Source organism: Perna viridis, chromosome 14 (assembly GCF_037379345.1).
Source record: "Perna viridis isolate PV_CMFRI_1.1 ecotype Kerala chromosome 14, ASM3737934v1, whole genome shotgun sequence".
In the NCBI taxonomy this organism is placed as follows: Eukaryota; Metazoa; Mollusca; class Bivalvia; order Mytilida; family Mytilidae; genus Perna; species Perna viridis.
In genome coordinates, this window is record NC_142458.1 from 17886097 (window position 1) to 17904875 (window position 18779).

The 18779-nt window shown below is 33.1% G+C and overlaps 1 protein-coding gene across 9 annotated transcripts in view; it reads left to right on the plus strand.

The window, feature by feature from the left end:
- The window catches only part of LOC148598465 (uncharacterized), a 56174-nt gene extending 39084 nt beyond the window's left edge, over positions 1 to 17090 (plus strand). For 6 of the 9 annotated variants that reach the window (XM_088561256.1, XM_088561254.1, XM_088561252.1 and 3 more), the window contains 11 exons: positions 674 to 1009; positions 2163 to 2279; positions 2643 to 2807; positions 3750 to 3883; positions 4499 to 4715; positions 5585 to 5695; positions 6280 to 6390; positions 7482 to 7649; positions 8422 to 8778; positions 10754 to 10861; positions 12130 to 17090. In XM_088561256.1, the coding sequence (XP_088417382.1) occupies positions 674 to 1009; positions 2163 to 2279; positions 2643 to 2807; positions 3750 to 3883; positions 4499 to 4715; positions 5585 to 5695; positions 6280 to 6390; positions 7482 to 7649; positions 8422 to 8778; positions 10754 to 10861; positions 12130 to 12245 (1940 nt within the window). In that variant the 3' untranslated portion in view covers positions 12246 to 17090. Of the gene's footprint in view, positions 1 to 673; positions 1010 to 2162; positions 2280 to 2642; positions 2808 to 3228; positions 3285 to 3749; positions 3884 to 4498; positions 4716 to 5584; positions 5696 to 6279; positions 6391 to 7481; positions 7650 to 8421; positions 8779 to 10753; positions 10878 to 12129 lie in introns of all 9 variants that reach the window. The other 3 variants (XM_088561250.1, XM_088561257.1, XM_088561258.1) reach the window with 3 other exon arrangements.
- The last annotated feature ends 1689 nt before the right edge of the window (positions 17091 to 18779 follow it).

Here is an 18779-nt window from a genome sequence, read left to right on the forward strand (position 1 = left end):
TTTTCACAAAAAATCGTAAGTGTAAAATTAGTCGTAAGTTATGATCTCATAATAGAGTTAAGTATTGTGACGTCACAACTTACAACTAATTTTACTCTTACGATTTTTTGTGAAAAGGGCTGCAGATCATGTAGGTACTGTAAACTGAAAAAATTTCAAGCTGTCTTTTTTTTCATGCTATTGGCTGTCAATCTACTTTCCCTCAGTTTTGAAGTAATGATATTTCCTCAATTTGAGTTACATATGTATACTGTAACATACTAATTTTCGCTATATTCGGGGTGTACAGAAAACTGTGAAAAATAGTACACGCAATATTGATTTTTAACCTATATAACGCTAATAATTTTTTTAAAACCGCGAAAATTTATACACGCAAATATGTTCACTTGACAGAATCTGCGAAAAATTACCAACCGTGAAAATTGATAGGTTTATAGGCAAATTATATGAAATTCACACCTGTTTAATTTTTGTGTCAAAGATTACTGTGAAAACTGTGAAAATAGCAAAAATAAAACTGCTGTGAAAAGTTTACAGTAGTTAATCTCCCTGTACATAATTTTTAGACTGAACCATACTTAAAGTAGACCATGGCTGCTATATTAGGTAGTCACAGTAACATAACTCGCTATATTTCACCTAATTTTTTACATAAAGTTTTTTTTTTTAGGTTACTTTATGGCTGGGAAAACAACTTCTGTAGTGGAGGCCAAAATGACCTCTCCTAAGTTCACCATCAGTGGAAACTCTTGTCTCAGGTTTTACTACAATCTACGTGGTGACCTAAATGCGGGTCTGAGGGTGCGCCTGACTTCATATTATTCAGGTCAGGCTATTTCAAGTGTCCAGATGTGGTCCTCTGGTGAAGGGAAATTTGCAGACAAATGGAGATTGGGATATTTCGATCTCAGTAGTGGGACCTATGATGTTATGTTTGTAGCCAGTGACCAGATGAAAGTTGCCATTGATGATGTGAAGCTGCATGATGGATTATGTACACAATCATGTAATACTTTTACTGATTTATAATTAAAATATTAGTTTGCTTTTTTGTAGAAAAATTCTGAATAAGGAAAATTAACACCAGTCAAAGTAAGGCTAACTAGAAATAATTACTTGGTTCCTAGGCCCTCACTGGTCTTATCCATTAGCATCATCATGTCATTATATCACCAAAAACTCTTTCCTCATCATTTCACTTAAAATTAAAACAGTGTAAAGCAATCTCACAGTCTATGCCATTAAATTTTTCAGCTACTAGCCCAAACAGTCAATTTCAGTAATATTTCTTAAGAATGCAACTGAAATTCTTAGATTTTTCACTAGCCCATATCAATTTTTACTAGTTTCAGGTTTCAGACTGCTCTCATTTCTTTTTTGGGACATTAAAGTTGTTTTCCTGAAAAAAAAAACATCCAAAGAATCAATTAACCTTGTCCATACACACAAATGGACAATAATTTATCAATGCCTTTATGTACTTTCATAATGATTTGGCATAATGTTTGTTACCATGGTTACAGAAGCTCCCTTGATTTCTCTTTGCTTCTGATTTTGTGTTCCTTAATTAAACTCCAAGACGAAGTGGACAGCCATATTGTTTGCTTGAACACAGCTATTTAATAACACATACATTTCCCTTTTTACAATGTTCATCATTTACCCCCGCTTTGTGGGAGGTATATAGTTATCATGGCGTCGGTCTGTTGGTTTGTCCTTCCATTTGTTCATCCATAACTTTTTCTACTTATCACAAACACTGATTTTTTTACAGAATATGGTATGCCATATTGTGGGATTCAATGTTTGACTGAAGTCACATCAACCTCCAATTTGATGACTTAGTTTGAATTTCAACTACTGTGAAACTATTATTGTTCGTGGGGTACCAATTTTTTTGGTTTTCGTGGGTAGGCCAGAACACAAAATTTGGTTCCCAACCAAAAGGAGAATGCCATTGATGTGTATACTGAAAACCTCAAAACCACAATTTCTAGAATCCACGAACTTGTGTTTCTTCCCTAATCCATGAAAATTGGTATCCACGAATTAAAGTACTTTGACAGTATATGATAATGGGGTGGGGAGCAGGGGTATTCTTTAGTGAGCTTTGTTCACAATTTTTCTAGTGTTAAATTTTTCTCATATGTATGTTACAGTGTGCACTGCCAATGAGTATAAATGTAGTACAGATATTGGGACAGATACATGCATATTCCATGATTCTCTATGTGATATTGTCAGGGACTGTCACTCAGATGAAGTCAACTGTAATTGTAAGTTAAATTTTTAATTAACTTTTTGAGTTTCGTAAATTTAGACTCAGACCTTAAAAATATCTAGAAGTGTCATACTTGGTACAAGTTAAATATACTCTTCATCAAATCTGTGCAAAACTCATTATCTTTGATATACATGTACATGTACAAATCTGGCAAATCAAAAGCCATTTTTCTACAGATTTTAGTGAAAGTTTACAAGAAAATTAATTGATTAAACAAATAATGAAGTAAACCTGTACAATATTAGTCATCAATAGACATAAGATGTAAAGAGAATACATTTACATGTTCTTTTAACTAAGTCCTTTGCAATTTTTATATACAATGTAGATCTGAAATTAAAATTGTTTTTCTTAGATGATATCCTCAAATACAGATGTGGGTTTGAGAATGCAGTTCTATGTGGTATTCAACAGGAGACTTTTGACAATGGAGAGTGGTTACTGATAAACCAAACTTACACAAGGTCAACCGTACTTTACAGTGACTCCTATCCAGATCATACTACTGGCACTGATGAAGGTAGGTCAAGGATGAGGCCACAAGGTCAACTGTACTTTACAGTGACTCCTATCCAGATCATACTACTGGCACTGATGAAGGTAGGTCAAGGATGAGGCCACAAGGTCAACTGTACTTTACAGTGACTCCTATCCAGATCATACTGGCACTGATGAAGGTAGGTCAAGGTTGAGGCCACAAGGTCAACTGTATTTTACAGTGACTCCTATCCAGATCATAGGACTGGCACTGATGAAGGTAGGTCAAGATTGAGGCCACAATGTCAACTGTACTTTACAGTGACTCCTATCCAGATCATTCTACTGGCACTGATGAAGGTAGGTCAAGGTTGAGGCCACAAGGTCAACTGTACTTTACAGTGGCTCCTATCCAGATCATACGACTGGCACTGATGAAGGTAGGTCAAGGTTGAGGCCACAAGGTCAACTGTACTTTACAGTGACTCCTATCCAGATCATACTACTGGCACTGATGAAGGTAGGTCAAGTTTGAGGCCATAAAGTCAACTGTACTTGCAATGAATTTTACCTAGGTAATATTACTGGTTGTAATAAAGGTAGTTCAAGGTCACGAGGTGATATATTTAACAGTGAAAGCACTTATGAAAGCAAGTCAAGGTCACCAAGTGAAATTTAATTTACTGAGACTCCTACACAGATATTGCTGGTACCAATGAAGTAAGGTCAAGGTCCCAAGGTCAAATGTAATTTGCAGCGACTACTGCCCAAATTATAATTTACCAGCAGTGAAAATTTGTGTAAGATTGCAATATCTACTTTAGTAATTTTCTTCATAAATAAGAAAATTACTAAGGTCAAGAATTTTAAAAGTGTTTTATACTAAAGTTGTTGATTATTGAAAAGTTTAAAAAGGTGGCCATAAGAATAATCATAATGTATTACTATAGTAATGATCTAAGTTTTACTCTTTTTGAACTTTCAGGTCACTTCCTATTTCTTATGGTGAATCAGCTGACTCCTGGTGAGTTTGTTGGTTTGTCAACGGATGTGGCCCTTGATGAGAAGGTTTTTTGTCTGAGTTTCTGGTACAGATCTATTACTGAGGCTACATTTAAGGTACAGTATAGAATTCAGCATTCTGACTTTTGATGTCATGTACTTTTAAAACTACCATTAAAGTGTGGAGAAAAAAATTTAAACTTGTTTATAAAATGCATCTTAATTTCTTAAAACCAACAATGGGTTTAAAATAACATTATGACCATGGGGGAGGTGTGGTATATATCTATTTAATTCAAACAACAAATATATGACAAAAAATTTTAGATTCTTATTATTCCAAAGGACATATAGGGATTGAGTATACTGTTTTACCCTTGTCTGTGTTTCCATCTGTTACAATGTATTCCATGTCACTTTTCTCAGCAACTACTCACCACAGTGGTTTCAAATTTTGATATATTCTTCCTGTAGGTATGCAATATAGTTGAGAATTTTTCGGGAAAATTTGACAACAACTTCCTGTGTTGTACTGTGATTGAAAGTGGGGGTATCACTAGTGAGCAATTGCTTACAGATTGCTTGTTCAATTTACGTATCAACAAAAGATTGACCAGTTATTTACTAAATATGCTTACAAGTAATTTACCCTATAGTCTTGAATTGAAAAATGTTCCCTAATTTTAAGACAACGATCATTTTAAAGTTATCTGTAATTGTAATATTCTACAGGTTGAAATTACAAACACAACATATTCTGAGACTCTATGGAAGTTTACAGACAGACTGACAAATGATTGGACCAAGGCACAATTACAGCTTCCTCCACTAGGTGATGCTACCATCAAGTTCATCGTGGTACGAGAGACTCTTGCCAAACATGGGTACATCAAACCACATCTGGCATTGGATGACATTCTCATTGATAGTGGTGTATGTCCTAATTATAGTAAGTACATGTGTAAAAATAATCTCTATTCTTGGTTTGGTCTTCAGATTACCACAGTGTTCGCGAAAATTGCTGGTCCTGCCGGTCCTGACAGCTAAAATTTGGGTAGGACCAGCATTTCAACCTCTTGTGCTGGTCCCATGATTGACAGCTGTTAAAAAGATTTTGTGAAGTCTGATTACATGGGACCAGCAAATTTTCAGTGGGACTGACAAAACATTTGCCTTTGTCAGTCCTATGTCCAACAGCAGAAAAAAAGTTTTCACGAATTCTGTTACCATCCATTCATAAAATGATAAAGGTAGCCAAAAGAGATGCTATAGATAGAAATGATTGATTTACTAAAATGTACATGTACATGAGTACAAGTGTACTAGTTCATTGAAATGAGAATCAAAGGAGCCAGAATTCAGATTGTCATCAAAAGAGTATAATCTAATAATATCAATAAGACAGGAAATACACATGCACGACAAAGAACATGAAGAAAAGTAAATGAGCAACTCGGATTCCACAAAAAACTGGGAGCATACACCACATGAACTGGTAGAATAAGAGTCCACTGCTTTTGTAGAACCCATGTTTGGCATGAGTTGCTCATAAAATGTCATGTCCGGGTCTATAAAAGGAGAAAGAAAACTATGACAGTGTTAACAAATCCGGGCAAATAAGTACTCCATAACATCCAGGAGTTTGTGACCGTAATAATCCTGGAGTTCATGACCATAACAGTACAGGAGTTCAGGATGACTACCATAAAATTTAATGGGTAATGGCTTTAATAATGTAGCAGCATAATGTATAATTCTGTTCCAGAAGCCTGATTGTAAGAAGTCTTACAACCATTCATAAAATCATATCATTTTCAGCATGCCCTGAGAACTGGACAAGGTGTGGTAATGAAAATTTCTGTTTCTCCCCTGAACAAAAATGTGACAGAAAATTGCAGTGCACTGATGAAACTGATGAACAGAGCTGTGGTAATTATAAAATGCATTAAATTTCCTGTCAAATATACCAATGTATGAAGTACGGGTATCATGAAAAGTTATATAAAGCATGAAACATCTCTTTGTCAGATCATACCTCCAAGTTACATAGAGTGTTACAATAATTTTAATGTTTGTAATGTGGATTGGCATGCCATGAAGAATTACTTGCGATTATTGTGACTATGTAATTTATTACTTGGAAGTCATGTAACTTCTGAGTCTTAAAACCATCTGATCAATCGTCAATCAAAATGATTTCCAGTTGATAACCACCTTAAAAGTACTTTAATTTAATATTTTAAAACTCCTTAATTTGAGAAAATTTTGGTTGCGTTGTTAGGAAACTTTAAAATCCTTTTCTCAGCCATCCATTGTCAATTCAAAATGAACTTTATACCTTTAGACATACATGTGGTATATACATTACATTGGAATTCAAAATTCTGTGGGATAAAATTTACCGTGTGCCACCTATATTATAGGATCTGCCTGATAACGGTTTATTTGTACAGTGCAATCTGCCCTTATGGTGATTATTCTATCAAAATGTAATTTCCTCTCTTTTTAATAAGACTGCACAGCATCAGAGTTCCAGTGTACTAGTGGACGATGTATCCCTCTAGATCAGAAATGTGACCTTGTGTCCCAGTGTCTGGATGGTTCTGATGAAGGATCAATTTGTGGTATGTAGTATTACTTTATCATGAACCTGTCAACTTTTGGAATTGTTCATGTGGAGATTATCCCCCTTTGACACATTTTTGTATTAAAGGAATTTTCGTTGAATACATAAAATTATTTATTATTTTAGTATAGTAATTATAACCAAAAACCTCCCACAAATCTTTCATTTTTATGATGGAGATTCTAAATTGTTTATTGACTTTTTGGGAGACTCTAATAGAGTATGGTTAACAGGTATGATAGGGAAACTTTAATTCACAATTTGTTGTGATATTTTTATCAATGAAAATAATAAGGATTTGTTCTCATGGTTGTAATTACATTGATGAAATCTTGTATTAGGAAATTTGTTTCATAGTTGTGGCTGATTTTTATTTTTTAATTTTGTATGTTTTCATACATTTACAAGATGCCTAAAACATATGTATATATTTATGAAATAAGTTTGATTAAATTTTGTTTATTTCCTTCCATGATGCAAACTGCCAAAATACAGTGTAATTAGTGCCCCTCAAAAACATTTTTTCAAACCTTGGACCTCAAATTGTTTTATCCAATTTGAGGGTGTAAAAAATACAGAAATTAAGCTAATAGAAATCAAACTGGACAGTTTTTATTGTTCTTTTATATTAGAATCACAGTTTAAAAGTGCCAAAACATTGTTTGCCTTAGCTATGCAGCAAGTTGGCCCAAACTTTTTTCAAACAGTGTGCCAGAGCCCTATCAGAAATAAGAAAAATATTATTACACATGTGCCACTGGTTTGTATGTTTTTGTAAAGCAATTAGTATTTATTTTACCGAAAGCAGTGTTTCAGTGAATGTTGACCCTGCTCAAAGAATTGTGAAAATTAAAATGTTAAATGAATTGGATAATCTCAATGTAAGACTTTCTCCTGCAAAAACTTTTTGTGACAACACAACTATCAATCTGCTGATCAAAAAATCTAAAATTTATGTTGAAAATAGCAATAAATTAATAAGTCATTTTTACCAAGAAAAAGCTGAACAGGTTCCACCCACTCGTTAAATCTGGGCGTTCTTAAAAAAAATATTCATGAAATAAATACAAATCTCCATTAAATATTTAGATTCTTTGAAGAGTGTTTCCTGTGACTTTGAGAGCCCGTATTTATGTGGTTACAACATCATAGCAAATGCTTCCAATACTGATGAGTATAGATGGCAGAGGATAGCAGGATCAACACCATCATTTTACACTGGACCTAATACAGACCATACCACGGGTTCTCAGCAAGGTAAAATTACATTTTTTTCTTTTTCTAATGTACCGTCCTTGAACCAATCTGCCCAGCTATTTGACAGGTTGATGATTGATGACCTTTGAAGGCAGAATATTATATTATTGATTTAATTACTTATGTGAACAAAACAAAAATGAAGTAATTATAACTTAATAGTTCACACTTTAAACTCAAAAGTAACTACATTTAATTTATAAGTTTATGTTATAAACTAAATCTGTGTAAAAAAGGGAAAAAAAAGATCAAATCATTTACTATATGAAGTAATCAGCCTCAAGATTTATAAAGAGCAAATAACCACCAATATAGTGGATCACAATCATGACAATGAATGTATGCTTGAAATAATTCAGCAGACATGAATGTTGTGTTTTAAAATAAAATTCCTTCTTTTCTGGATTTTATGTTTCTGTTTCATTTTTATAGTCTGTTTACTTCATTTTGTCAGTTTCTACTTAATTTTGATAATGCATGAGTTATTGTTCTTAATTTGGTTGATTTAAACGACGACGAATGTGATTTTCTCAAAAACACACAACTGTATACAGAAAGGGCTATATCGTTATGTAAAAATATAGCATATGAAGACCATGGAATCATTGTTTAGTGTTTTTTACTAAACCACGAATCACATTTACCATAGCCTGTGGTTGAATTGCTTAAGGCCTTGAAAATTGTTTTAAAAAAAAAACTCTGGATACAAAAATATTTTTAAAATAGTTCAAGACATAACATTTACACAGCTGATTTATTATTTATTATGCAGGACATTATTTGTATGCTGAAGCAAACTCAGGAGAGAAAGGAGATCAGGCCATAATGAAAACAGGTTTCTTCATAACAACAGGGAATCAGAGTCTGCATTTCTTCTATCACTTGCTCTTCAATAGCATCACCAGAACTGGTGGCCTCCAGGTGGCAGTGCATTCGGTTACTACTGATTCCCAGTTTGTAGCCTGGTACCAGAATGCTTCTACTGGAGAACCATGGCACGAGGGATGCATTGATTTACCAGCCAATCAGAATGTTTCTGTGATTTTTATAGCCAATCGTTATCCAAATTTATCCATACAGGATGCTGACATTGCTGTGGATGATATTACTTTAAAGACTGGTGCTTGTGGTAAGTATAAAGCAGATTGAAAACTACAAATGTGAAACTATTTTATATCCATACTTGATGTGGTATAATGGAATCACTAAGTCCATTTGTCTTTCTAAGTTTGTGGCAGTGATCTTGTCTCCCAATGAATTGAGTGATTTCAGATTTGTTATACAGCTTTATGTAGGTACGGCAAGGTGTAATGAATTTTAGTTGCTGTCTGATATCAAATTCCTTTTTGGCAGGACTTTGCAATTTTCACTTTATATTATGCATAGAGAAATTTTTTTACAAATCTTGGCTCCCAATTGATGGATTTATTTCAAATGTAGTACATGTATGTGGCTTTATGTAGATGGTTCATACATTGTAAGTTCTTGTTTACTGTATGTTGTATCGTTTGGGGTATACCTAGCAAAATTTCAAACTCATGTAACTTTTTGTTCAATGGTCAAAGTCATCCTGTAACTTTTAATAGGTATTGTCTTTCTTTGGTTATGAAGTCTTCCCTTTCTTAAAATCCTTTAACAAAAGATATATTACAATATAATCATGATAATGTAAATACAAAACTTTTCTTAAGTTTTTGGTTCAGTGTTTATGAAAGAGTAATCAGGGGAACCAAGGTTATATTGAAGTTTTGTGGTTGTATAGAAATAAATGTCTGTCCTTGTTAAGTTTTAAACTCAACATCCTGATGTATTGTAATGAGAATTACAAGGTATGGCATGTGTGCTAATTTCACACCTGAAGGTTTTGTCCATTGTATACATTTTTGTTTTGGTTACATGATATGGCAACAATCTGAGAAGAAAAGAAAATATGTGTGTGTGTGTGTGTGTTTGGGTACCTGACTGAATGATCTTCCAATGTATCTTCTTATAATACAGATGGTCATAATATGCAGGTTAATTTTTCATCGAATGTACTACATAGTAATACCTTCCCCATAGTCATTTAAGACAGGTTATCGCTGAATACAGATGGTCACTTAGACAGGTTACCACTGAATACAAATGGTTACTAAGACAGGTTACCATTGAATACAGGTGGTTTTTTATACAGGTTACCGCCAATTAAAGGTTGTTGCTAAGACAGGTTATTGCTGAAAACAGGTGGTTACTAAGACAGGTTATGGCTGAATACATGTGGTTACTTAGACAGATTACCACTGAATACAGGTGGTTACTAAGACATGTTACCGCTGAATGCAAATGGTTACTAGGCAGGTTACCCCTGAATACAGGTGGTCACTAAGGCAGGTTATTGCTGAATACAGGTGGTTACTAGACAGGTTACCCCAGAATACAGGTGGTCACTAAGGCAGGTTATTGCTGAATACAGGTGGTTACTAGACAGGTAACTGCTGAATACAGGTGTTTACTTAGACAGGTTTTCCCTGAATACAGGTGGTCACTTAGACAGGTTACCCCAGAATACAGGTGGTCACTAAGGCGGGTTATTGCTGAATACAGGTGGTTACTAAGACAGGTTACCGCTGAATACAGGTGGTTCTTTAGACAGGTTATTGCTGAATACTGGTGGTTTCTTAGACAGGTTACCACCGAATACAGGTGGATGCTAAGACAGGTTAATGCTGAATACTGGTGGTTACTAAGACATGTAACTGCTGAATACAAATGGTTACTAAGAGAGGTTACCACTGAATACAAATTGTTACTAATTAAGACAGGTTTTTGCTGAATACAGGTGGTTACTTAGACAGGTTATTGCTGAATACTGGTGGGTCCTTAGACAGGTTACCGCCAAATACAGGTGGTTGCTAAGACAGGTTATCGCTGAATACTGGTGGTTACTTAGACATGTTACCGCTGAATACAGATGGTTACTAAGAGGGGTTACCGCGGAATACAAATTGTTACTGATTTAGACAGGTTACTGCTGAATACAGATGGTTACTTAGACCGGTTATTGCTGAATACAGGTGGTCACTAAGGCAGGTTTGATTGTAATTCTGATATTTATATTCTTACAGAATCTAATATTGATGTGGGGACAACTGAGACACCACCAGTAGTTACTACTACCCAGGGATCTAGGATCACTACAGAACACCTGACAGTGACAACCAAGGGTTCTACAGGTACATTGTAATGTAGGTAATTATCATTCTTAGGCATGCTGTAAAATGTGGATGGTGTATTGTAACATGTGGATGTGGATATAGCTAACACCTTATATCACCATGGTAACTTAACACTTATAACATAACATATTAACATGTGGAAACACAATATTGAAAAGCTGTTTTTAGAGATGTAATGACACTGCTGTCATCTGTATGTTCTTTTGGTCTTCTGTAACACCATTGTGATCACAAAAAGAAACAAACCTAGTATATTTGTAACCCATTTCAGTTTTCAAGGTCATAGAGTCAAATATTTGCATAATGAGTTTGACCTAACCAAATATATTTTGTTGTGATATCCCCCTCTCCAAGTATACCCCATAGACATTTTGTATGGCACAGGTACTTAGTCTAGAATCCTACTGTTTTTCAGGGTCATACAGGCAGGTTTTTGCATTGCTAGTAAACCCCATATTTAGCATATCAATACTGCCTGCTATTACAATGGAGAAACTGAATCTTGCTAATGTGTATACATAAATCTGTTGCTAATTGGAGTGTGTGAATTAAAGCTGGATGGTATTAAAAACCATGATGTTTCAAAACAAACAAAACAACAACAGATATTTGTAATTTTTATACCCCTTGTGTTGAACACATATTATTGTATACCATTTTCTGTCTATTCTTCCTTGTTCTAAGTTTTTTTCTCCAACTCATAGGCTTTATTCACACTGCACGAGCGAGTGATTAAAAATTTGTATTTTAAATTAAAATGTCGTGTGAAGACTCCCACGACTATGTTTACCATGTTTACAGTTGTTATTCATATTGTTGATCACCTAAATACTTGTTAATTTACGAATGTTATTCACATTTTAAAGATTAGTTGGTAGCGTATCAACTAATTATAATGGTAGTGATATCAATGACACAATGACTTGATGACTGGAGGGGAGGTCCTTGATGATGTAGTTGATGTTGGGAGAATTTAAGGTGTTGTTTAATTCATTTCTAATGTTTTTTTTCATGGGAGAAACAGATTCTCCCTCATTTCTCTTGGGGATTAAAGGATTTCTCCTCTTTCGATAGTTAAATTTTAGATTTTAAATATCTTGAGTGGAGAAATCCTGTAATCCCCTGGAGACTGAAGGATAATCTATATTTAACTACTTTATTCTATTCAGAAAACTTATGCTGTGTCAAAGGATATGCTGGTACATGTAATAACGACAATCTAAATTTTGAGCTGTATCAAATTTTGCTCCTTTTCTTTCTTTCAGGTTGTGCAGCTAATGAATTTAGATGTGACGATGGCTTTTGTTTAGAGCGAACCTATCTTTGTGACTCAGTACCAGATTGTGCAAATGGAGAAGATGAGGAGAACTGTGGATCCTAAGGACAGTAGCAAAACAAATACAGAAGAACTGATTCAGATATTTATAGCTTGGTCTTCTAAAGGTCAATGATAGACTTCCTGGAGAAGAAAAGACTGAACATTAAAGCATATCTTATCATCATTTGATCTTTGAAAATAAATCATAAATCATAAAAAAAAAATCTAAATGCCAATTAACTAATACAGATAACATTTATCATCACAAATGCTTGTCTTTCTGACAATGAAATTACTTATGAATTTGCCCCATTGTGTTTTTAGACCATACACATGTAAACTTATATATGTGTTTATAAATTATTAACATTTGAAATCATGTTTGTGTTTATAGAACATACACTTATGTAATCAAGTCTTATTTTAAACCATACAAATATGAAATCATGCCTGCATTTTAGACCATAGACGTGAATTAAATCTGCATTCTTAGGCCATGCAGATGTGAAATCATGTCTACAACTTGTAAAATCATTTCTGCATTTTTGAAGACCATACACATGTGAGATCATGTCTGCATTTGTAGACCATATGCATATGAAATCATGTCTGTTTAAAGACCATACACATATGAGATCATGTCTGATTATAGACCATACACATGTGAGATCATGTCTGATTATAGACTATACATGTGAGATGTCTGTTAATATACCATACACATGAGATCCTGTCTGGTTATAGGCCATACAAATGTAAAATTGTATAGGTTTTACTGCAATGATGCTGTACATGTTTTTTGTTCTGATGCATATTAACCTATTTTAAATTTTGATACATTTTATGTGTTGTACATGTAGTTTACTGTGTGAAGAGGGCCAGTTGTCTTACTGTATTTCTTTCTAATTATTATGTAGAGTGTACTTTATCATATATTTTTACATCAATATATTGTTTTAAATACTTCAGAGTGTTGAAACTCACAATAAGTTTTCTGTAGTCTGTTTCCTAATGTCTGAAGAAAAAAAAATTAAAATGCACTTTTATTTTTCAAGGGAGTTAACTCTGATTTTGCCAATAAATTCTGTTAGAACTTTTCCTTCATATACTATTACCATTTATATGATAAATTATTGTTCATTACATTTATCAAATGCCTTGAGCTAATTTACTTCAAGAATACTAAAAGTATACTAATATGTAACTTTTCCCATTGAATCAATAAATATAATTTTGCATGATTTATATGAAGGCTGATACATATTCATTTTGGTTGTGTTATTATGTTTTTGCAATTTTTTTTAATGTTAGAGATGGCATTATAGAATCCAATGCATTCCTTTTTTTGTATTTATATCCCCCATTCAACAGGTGGTAATATATTGGAATCACCTTGTCTGTCTGTCTTTTGAAATTTTAGTCACAAAAATCTTAGCTCACAAAGGACAGATTATTTGAAATTTGGTATTTGGCTTTGTATTGATGGGCCATACATATTGTAATAATTGTTTTTCATATTTATGGAATGCAAGCCATTTTTTCAAGTTTTTCAAAGGGACATAACCCACCAACACCCAACAACCTGGTTGGTGGTCTCAATAAATATTTTTTTTAAAACTTAAGCTATTTATACTTCGGTAAGTAGCTAAATGGTTTGAAATTGATTATTCAAAGGTAACCAAGTACTTACCGCAGCCACGATTGCTGTCCATTGCTCCAATTAGACAGTTAACCAGTCTTTGAGTTGGAAAGTTACTTCCCTTTGCTCAAAATTTAAAAAAAGCAAAGTCGGGAATATGAAAAAGGTGTATTGATTTTGGTTGCTGTACAATATCAGCTTCCTGTTTCCTTGTTTTCATCTGATTTGATAATGCATGCAACTTCATGTCAGAGGGCATTTAAATTAAAACTAGATGTTTATATTAGTTCACACATGATATTGAATTGAATCTCTTTAAACTATAAAAAACTTTTTAATTTTGAACTGATTGATTCAAAATTAGATAGTTGTGAGTAGAATGGCTGCTATGAGATATAACATATTTAAATGAACCAAATAGGAATGTAATTGTAGCTGAATGGAATTTAAAACCTGTAAATTTTTTGTAATTTTAGGCCAAACTATATTTATTTTGTCTTTGAATTTGTTGATAATGTTTTTAAAATTAGTCACCTCATGTAAATTATTATGTGCAAATATGGAGTTTAGTGATCATGTGATCACTGTGACCTCAAAAATGATTTTGTAAAGATCAAAAGCAAACAAATGCTGTGGTAGATAGATTTCATACTTCATCACATACCAACAAGTAAAGGGGAGAATTCCAGGGAGTTAGAACCCCAATTTATTGTAATCTTGTTGATTTGTACAAAACTTGAGCAAATAGTAGGCTGGTCCCCACTTTTTTGCCTATCAGGATCAGAAAACACCTCTTTTTTCATAGATTTATGGATCTGCTGCAGAGAAGACAATTTTTTGGTAATCTGTACTTTTTTCCTTTGATCTTATTGACAGATATTTTTCTATCTCTGGTACATGAACAAGATATTAGAAGTGATTATGACATTGTCAGATCTTAAGATAAACTTCCTGTTTCCCTGTTTTTGATTTTGATTGATTTTAAGTTTAGTATGTGACTTTATATAAATGAGGTTTTTGTTGTAAGAAATTTTGGTTGCTGTTTAAATACAAGTGGGTATACCTGGTATGGCAATGTTTATAGGGCATTCAAATTAAAACAAGATGTTTATATTAGTCCACACAAGATATTGAATTGTATCTTTTTAAACTGAAAAAATTATCACCTTTTTGGACTTATTGATTCAAAATTATATAGTTGTGGATGGAATGGCTGCATATGAGATGTATAAATGAACCAAATAAGAATGTTGAGTGTTGCCGAATATAATTTGAGATTCAAACCAGTAAAGTTTTTGATAGGAAAATGAAGGAGATTTTCAAACCACTATTAAACAAGGATTAGTTTATGCAACATTAGTTTGAGCTCTAAAATTTACTTGTGGAAAACTAATGCAACATATGTGTTCTGTTTTAGGTCATATAAAATTTAATCAATATAACAGTTTTAGGTGACTAAGTTACTATTTAGGAAAAGCAAAGATTTTTTTTATGTTATTCATCTTTCAACCATTACTATGTGAATTTGAATTATAGTGGCCAATTTTAGGCCAAACCAGTTATTTTTTGTCTTTGGATTTGAGTCACCTCATGGGCTTTGTGATTATATGATTACTTTTTGATAATTTGATCACTTAACCAAAAAAGTCACGGTCACTTGATTATCTAAGACTTATTTGATTATTAATGTTAATATTAAAACTATTATGTAAAGATATGGAGTTTAATGATCACATGATTACTGTGATCTAAAAAATGATTTTATAAAGGACAAATCAAACAAATTCTATGGTTGACAAGCAAAGGGGAGAGTTCCAGGGGTTAAAACTTTCATTTTTTTTTATGGAAATCATTTTCACTTGTGCAAAATTTGGGCAAATAGTAGGCTGCTCCCCACTTTTTGGACTATCTGGATCAGAAAACACAACTTTTTTATAGATTTATGGATCTGCCGCAGAGAAGAAAAAAAATTGGTAATCTGTACCTTTTTCCTTCGATCTTATTCAGATATTTTTCTCTGTCAAACATGTCAAGATAGAAAGAGCATTAGGAGTGATTGTAACCATGGTAACCTCATCAGATTTTTTAACATTACAAAGCAATAAAGTATTGTAGAAAGGTAGAACACTTTCCAAACATTCATAGAACCCAAACAAAAATATAATTTAGTATGGCCTAATATTTCTATACCTTTTATTTATTGTTGTGATATTATGACCTAGCATGCCATTATTTTTATCAACACTATTCAGATATAGCATTGTCATTATATAATTTTTATATTGTAAAATATTGTTGATTTTTTTTATGTATATGTACTAAAAAGGTGCTTTAAGTTTTCACATGAAATTTAATATCTTTGAAAGGACATGCTTCATGCTCTATTTCATATAAATAGAATGGATTTTACCATTTTGAAAACTAGAGTTAAGTATACACGATTTAATAACATATCCTTAACTTTATATTCATAGTGTCATAATGCCATGCACTAAACTCATCATGGCCATGTAGATGCGAGGGCTAATCTATTTAAACATAACTGGGCTCTTCGCGTACATCACTCTCAATTTTGGAATGAGGGTTGTGTCCCTCGTATGATCCTTCATAGGTAATCAGCTTTGTATATTTCATTAAATTTTTCAATAGGTCTGATCACTACCAATGTATAAATTAGAATAGTGCCCACACACCCCTCCCCCAAGTACCACATGTGCTTAAGTACCAGTCCACATAAAACTCAGACACTGTCAATTGTAAAGTGATTTATGGTGAAGAAAAATGCCACCAAACAAACATTGCTTTTTCAGCCTACATTTGCTATACTTTCACATAACAACAATCTATTCTGCATTCAGATCTGCACTTTTTAGAAAATAAACCAAATCAAGACAAATCAAGAACGATAACTCTTGCAAAGTGCAAATTTCATGTATTATTTTTATTTCAAAAGCACAACGACCAAATGAAAAACCTAAGACTGGTTATGTGATCAGTAACTGTTTCTGAACAAGAAACAAGACGGAATTCGGTGGGTTTTTGACATGTCTGATTTTTAGAAAAACTGGTAAAACCCTAAAGCTGTCAAACTTGGGTTTTATCATGTTAGTGTTTTACTATTGATAATTGTCATTGTATATCATAAAATGTCAAGAAAAAATGTTGAAAATCTTTCATATCATTTTATTATTTTACATATGTTCTTACGAATATTTTGGAAGCAGTTTATAAAAAGTGATAATTAAAAATTGTTATTTTTGTAAAAAAAATATATATATAGTTGTCTTTTTTAGCCCTTAGCAAAAGTTAAGATTTTCAAGTTAATTTCTGTACTTCCTTTTGTAATTTAAGTTTTGAATGCCCATCATTAACAGATGCATTATTGCATGCCACTGTCTGTCTGTCCCTCCACAGTAAAATAAATGATAGATTTTTAGGGATTTCGGTACATCTATTTACTATAATGTTTAGTGTTTGTTGTAATGAAAAGATGTTTTTATACCCCTTGTTTGAAAAACGGAAGGTATACACCCTTAAAGGTATATACTGATAATGCTGTCTGTCCATTCGTTTATCTGTCCCAAAATTTAATCTGTAACTAATCTCAGATCCTGAATGGAATTTGATGGAATTCTAGCACATATTCTTTATCACATAAAGGTATTATATGTTACCCTCTGAAAGGTTGAGTAGCCTTCCCCAGATGATAACTTTAGAACATATTGAAAGATGTTTTTTCAAACTTTGTATCATAAAGTAAGATCAAACTTGACATAATACAGCTCCAGGTACAAAAGAACTTGCATCAGTGTAGAGACGAAAAGGTTGAACGTATCGACAGTATCCCAAGATTGGTGGTTGAAAAGAAACGTTATTTTTCACCTTTTAAGGGCAATAACGCTTACAAGGAGTCGTCATTGACTTTTATCCCTGAAGACTTTTGTAGTCCTAATAATAAGGATCATTTCAGCTATTGAAAGAATTTGGCTAAACCTATAAACAGTTTTGGAGATATATGCTAAAAACTACTGTCATAAATCCTATATTCTATTTTTAGTAACGGCGGTCATGTTTTTCGACTGATCAAAAATCCCCACATCAGTTCTATGCAGGATACCCTAGGAACATTCGCACCAAGTTTGGTTCCAGTTGGTCAAGTAGTGTCAGAGGGGAAGATATTTGAAAGAAATATCATTTAAAATAGCAAAAAATGTTGAAAAACTGCAATAACTCCAACATGGCCTAACGGATTAAAACAAAAATTCTCATCTTTCTCAAGTTTTTCAGCTTTAATGTTTTAGTTTTTCATTCATTTATAACTCCCAGATGTCAAGACAGATTCGTTGTAAACAAAGGATAGAGTAAGTATAAAATGGATTCGGAATGGAGATGAAAAACAAAACGTGATGTTCAAATAGATTTATTAATTAGAGGTCTTTTAATCAATATATCGGTACCAGTCTTTACCAGACTTTTGTACTCTTTACCACTCTTTGTTTAGTAGGACCGTTTTATTTTCTATCAGAATTTAGCTACGGTTTTGGAGATATATGCTAAAAACTACTGTCTGACCCCTATGTTATATTTTCAGAAACTGCAGCCATGATTTTCGACGGATCAAAAATCCCCATACAGTTTCTATGCAGGGTACCCCTAGGAACATTTGTACCAAGTCTGGTTTCAATTGGTCAAGTAGTGTCAGAGGAGAAGAGTTTTGAAAAATTGTTAACGACCACGGACGCCAAGTAATGGCAAAAAAGGAATTCAAATTAAATTTTATGTTGGATGAAGAGTATGCGAAGTCAACTATTATGACGTTACATGCAGTGAACATGCACAACAACATTTTTCAAAAAAACGTCAAGTTTATTGGAATGACCTATAAAGATATGTATAAACTAACTGTACTGTCTCTCTAAAATTACATTTCTACTTTCGGTTTCATACATACTATATAT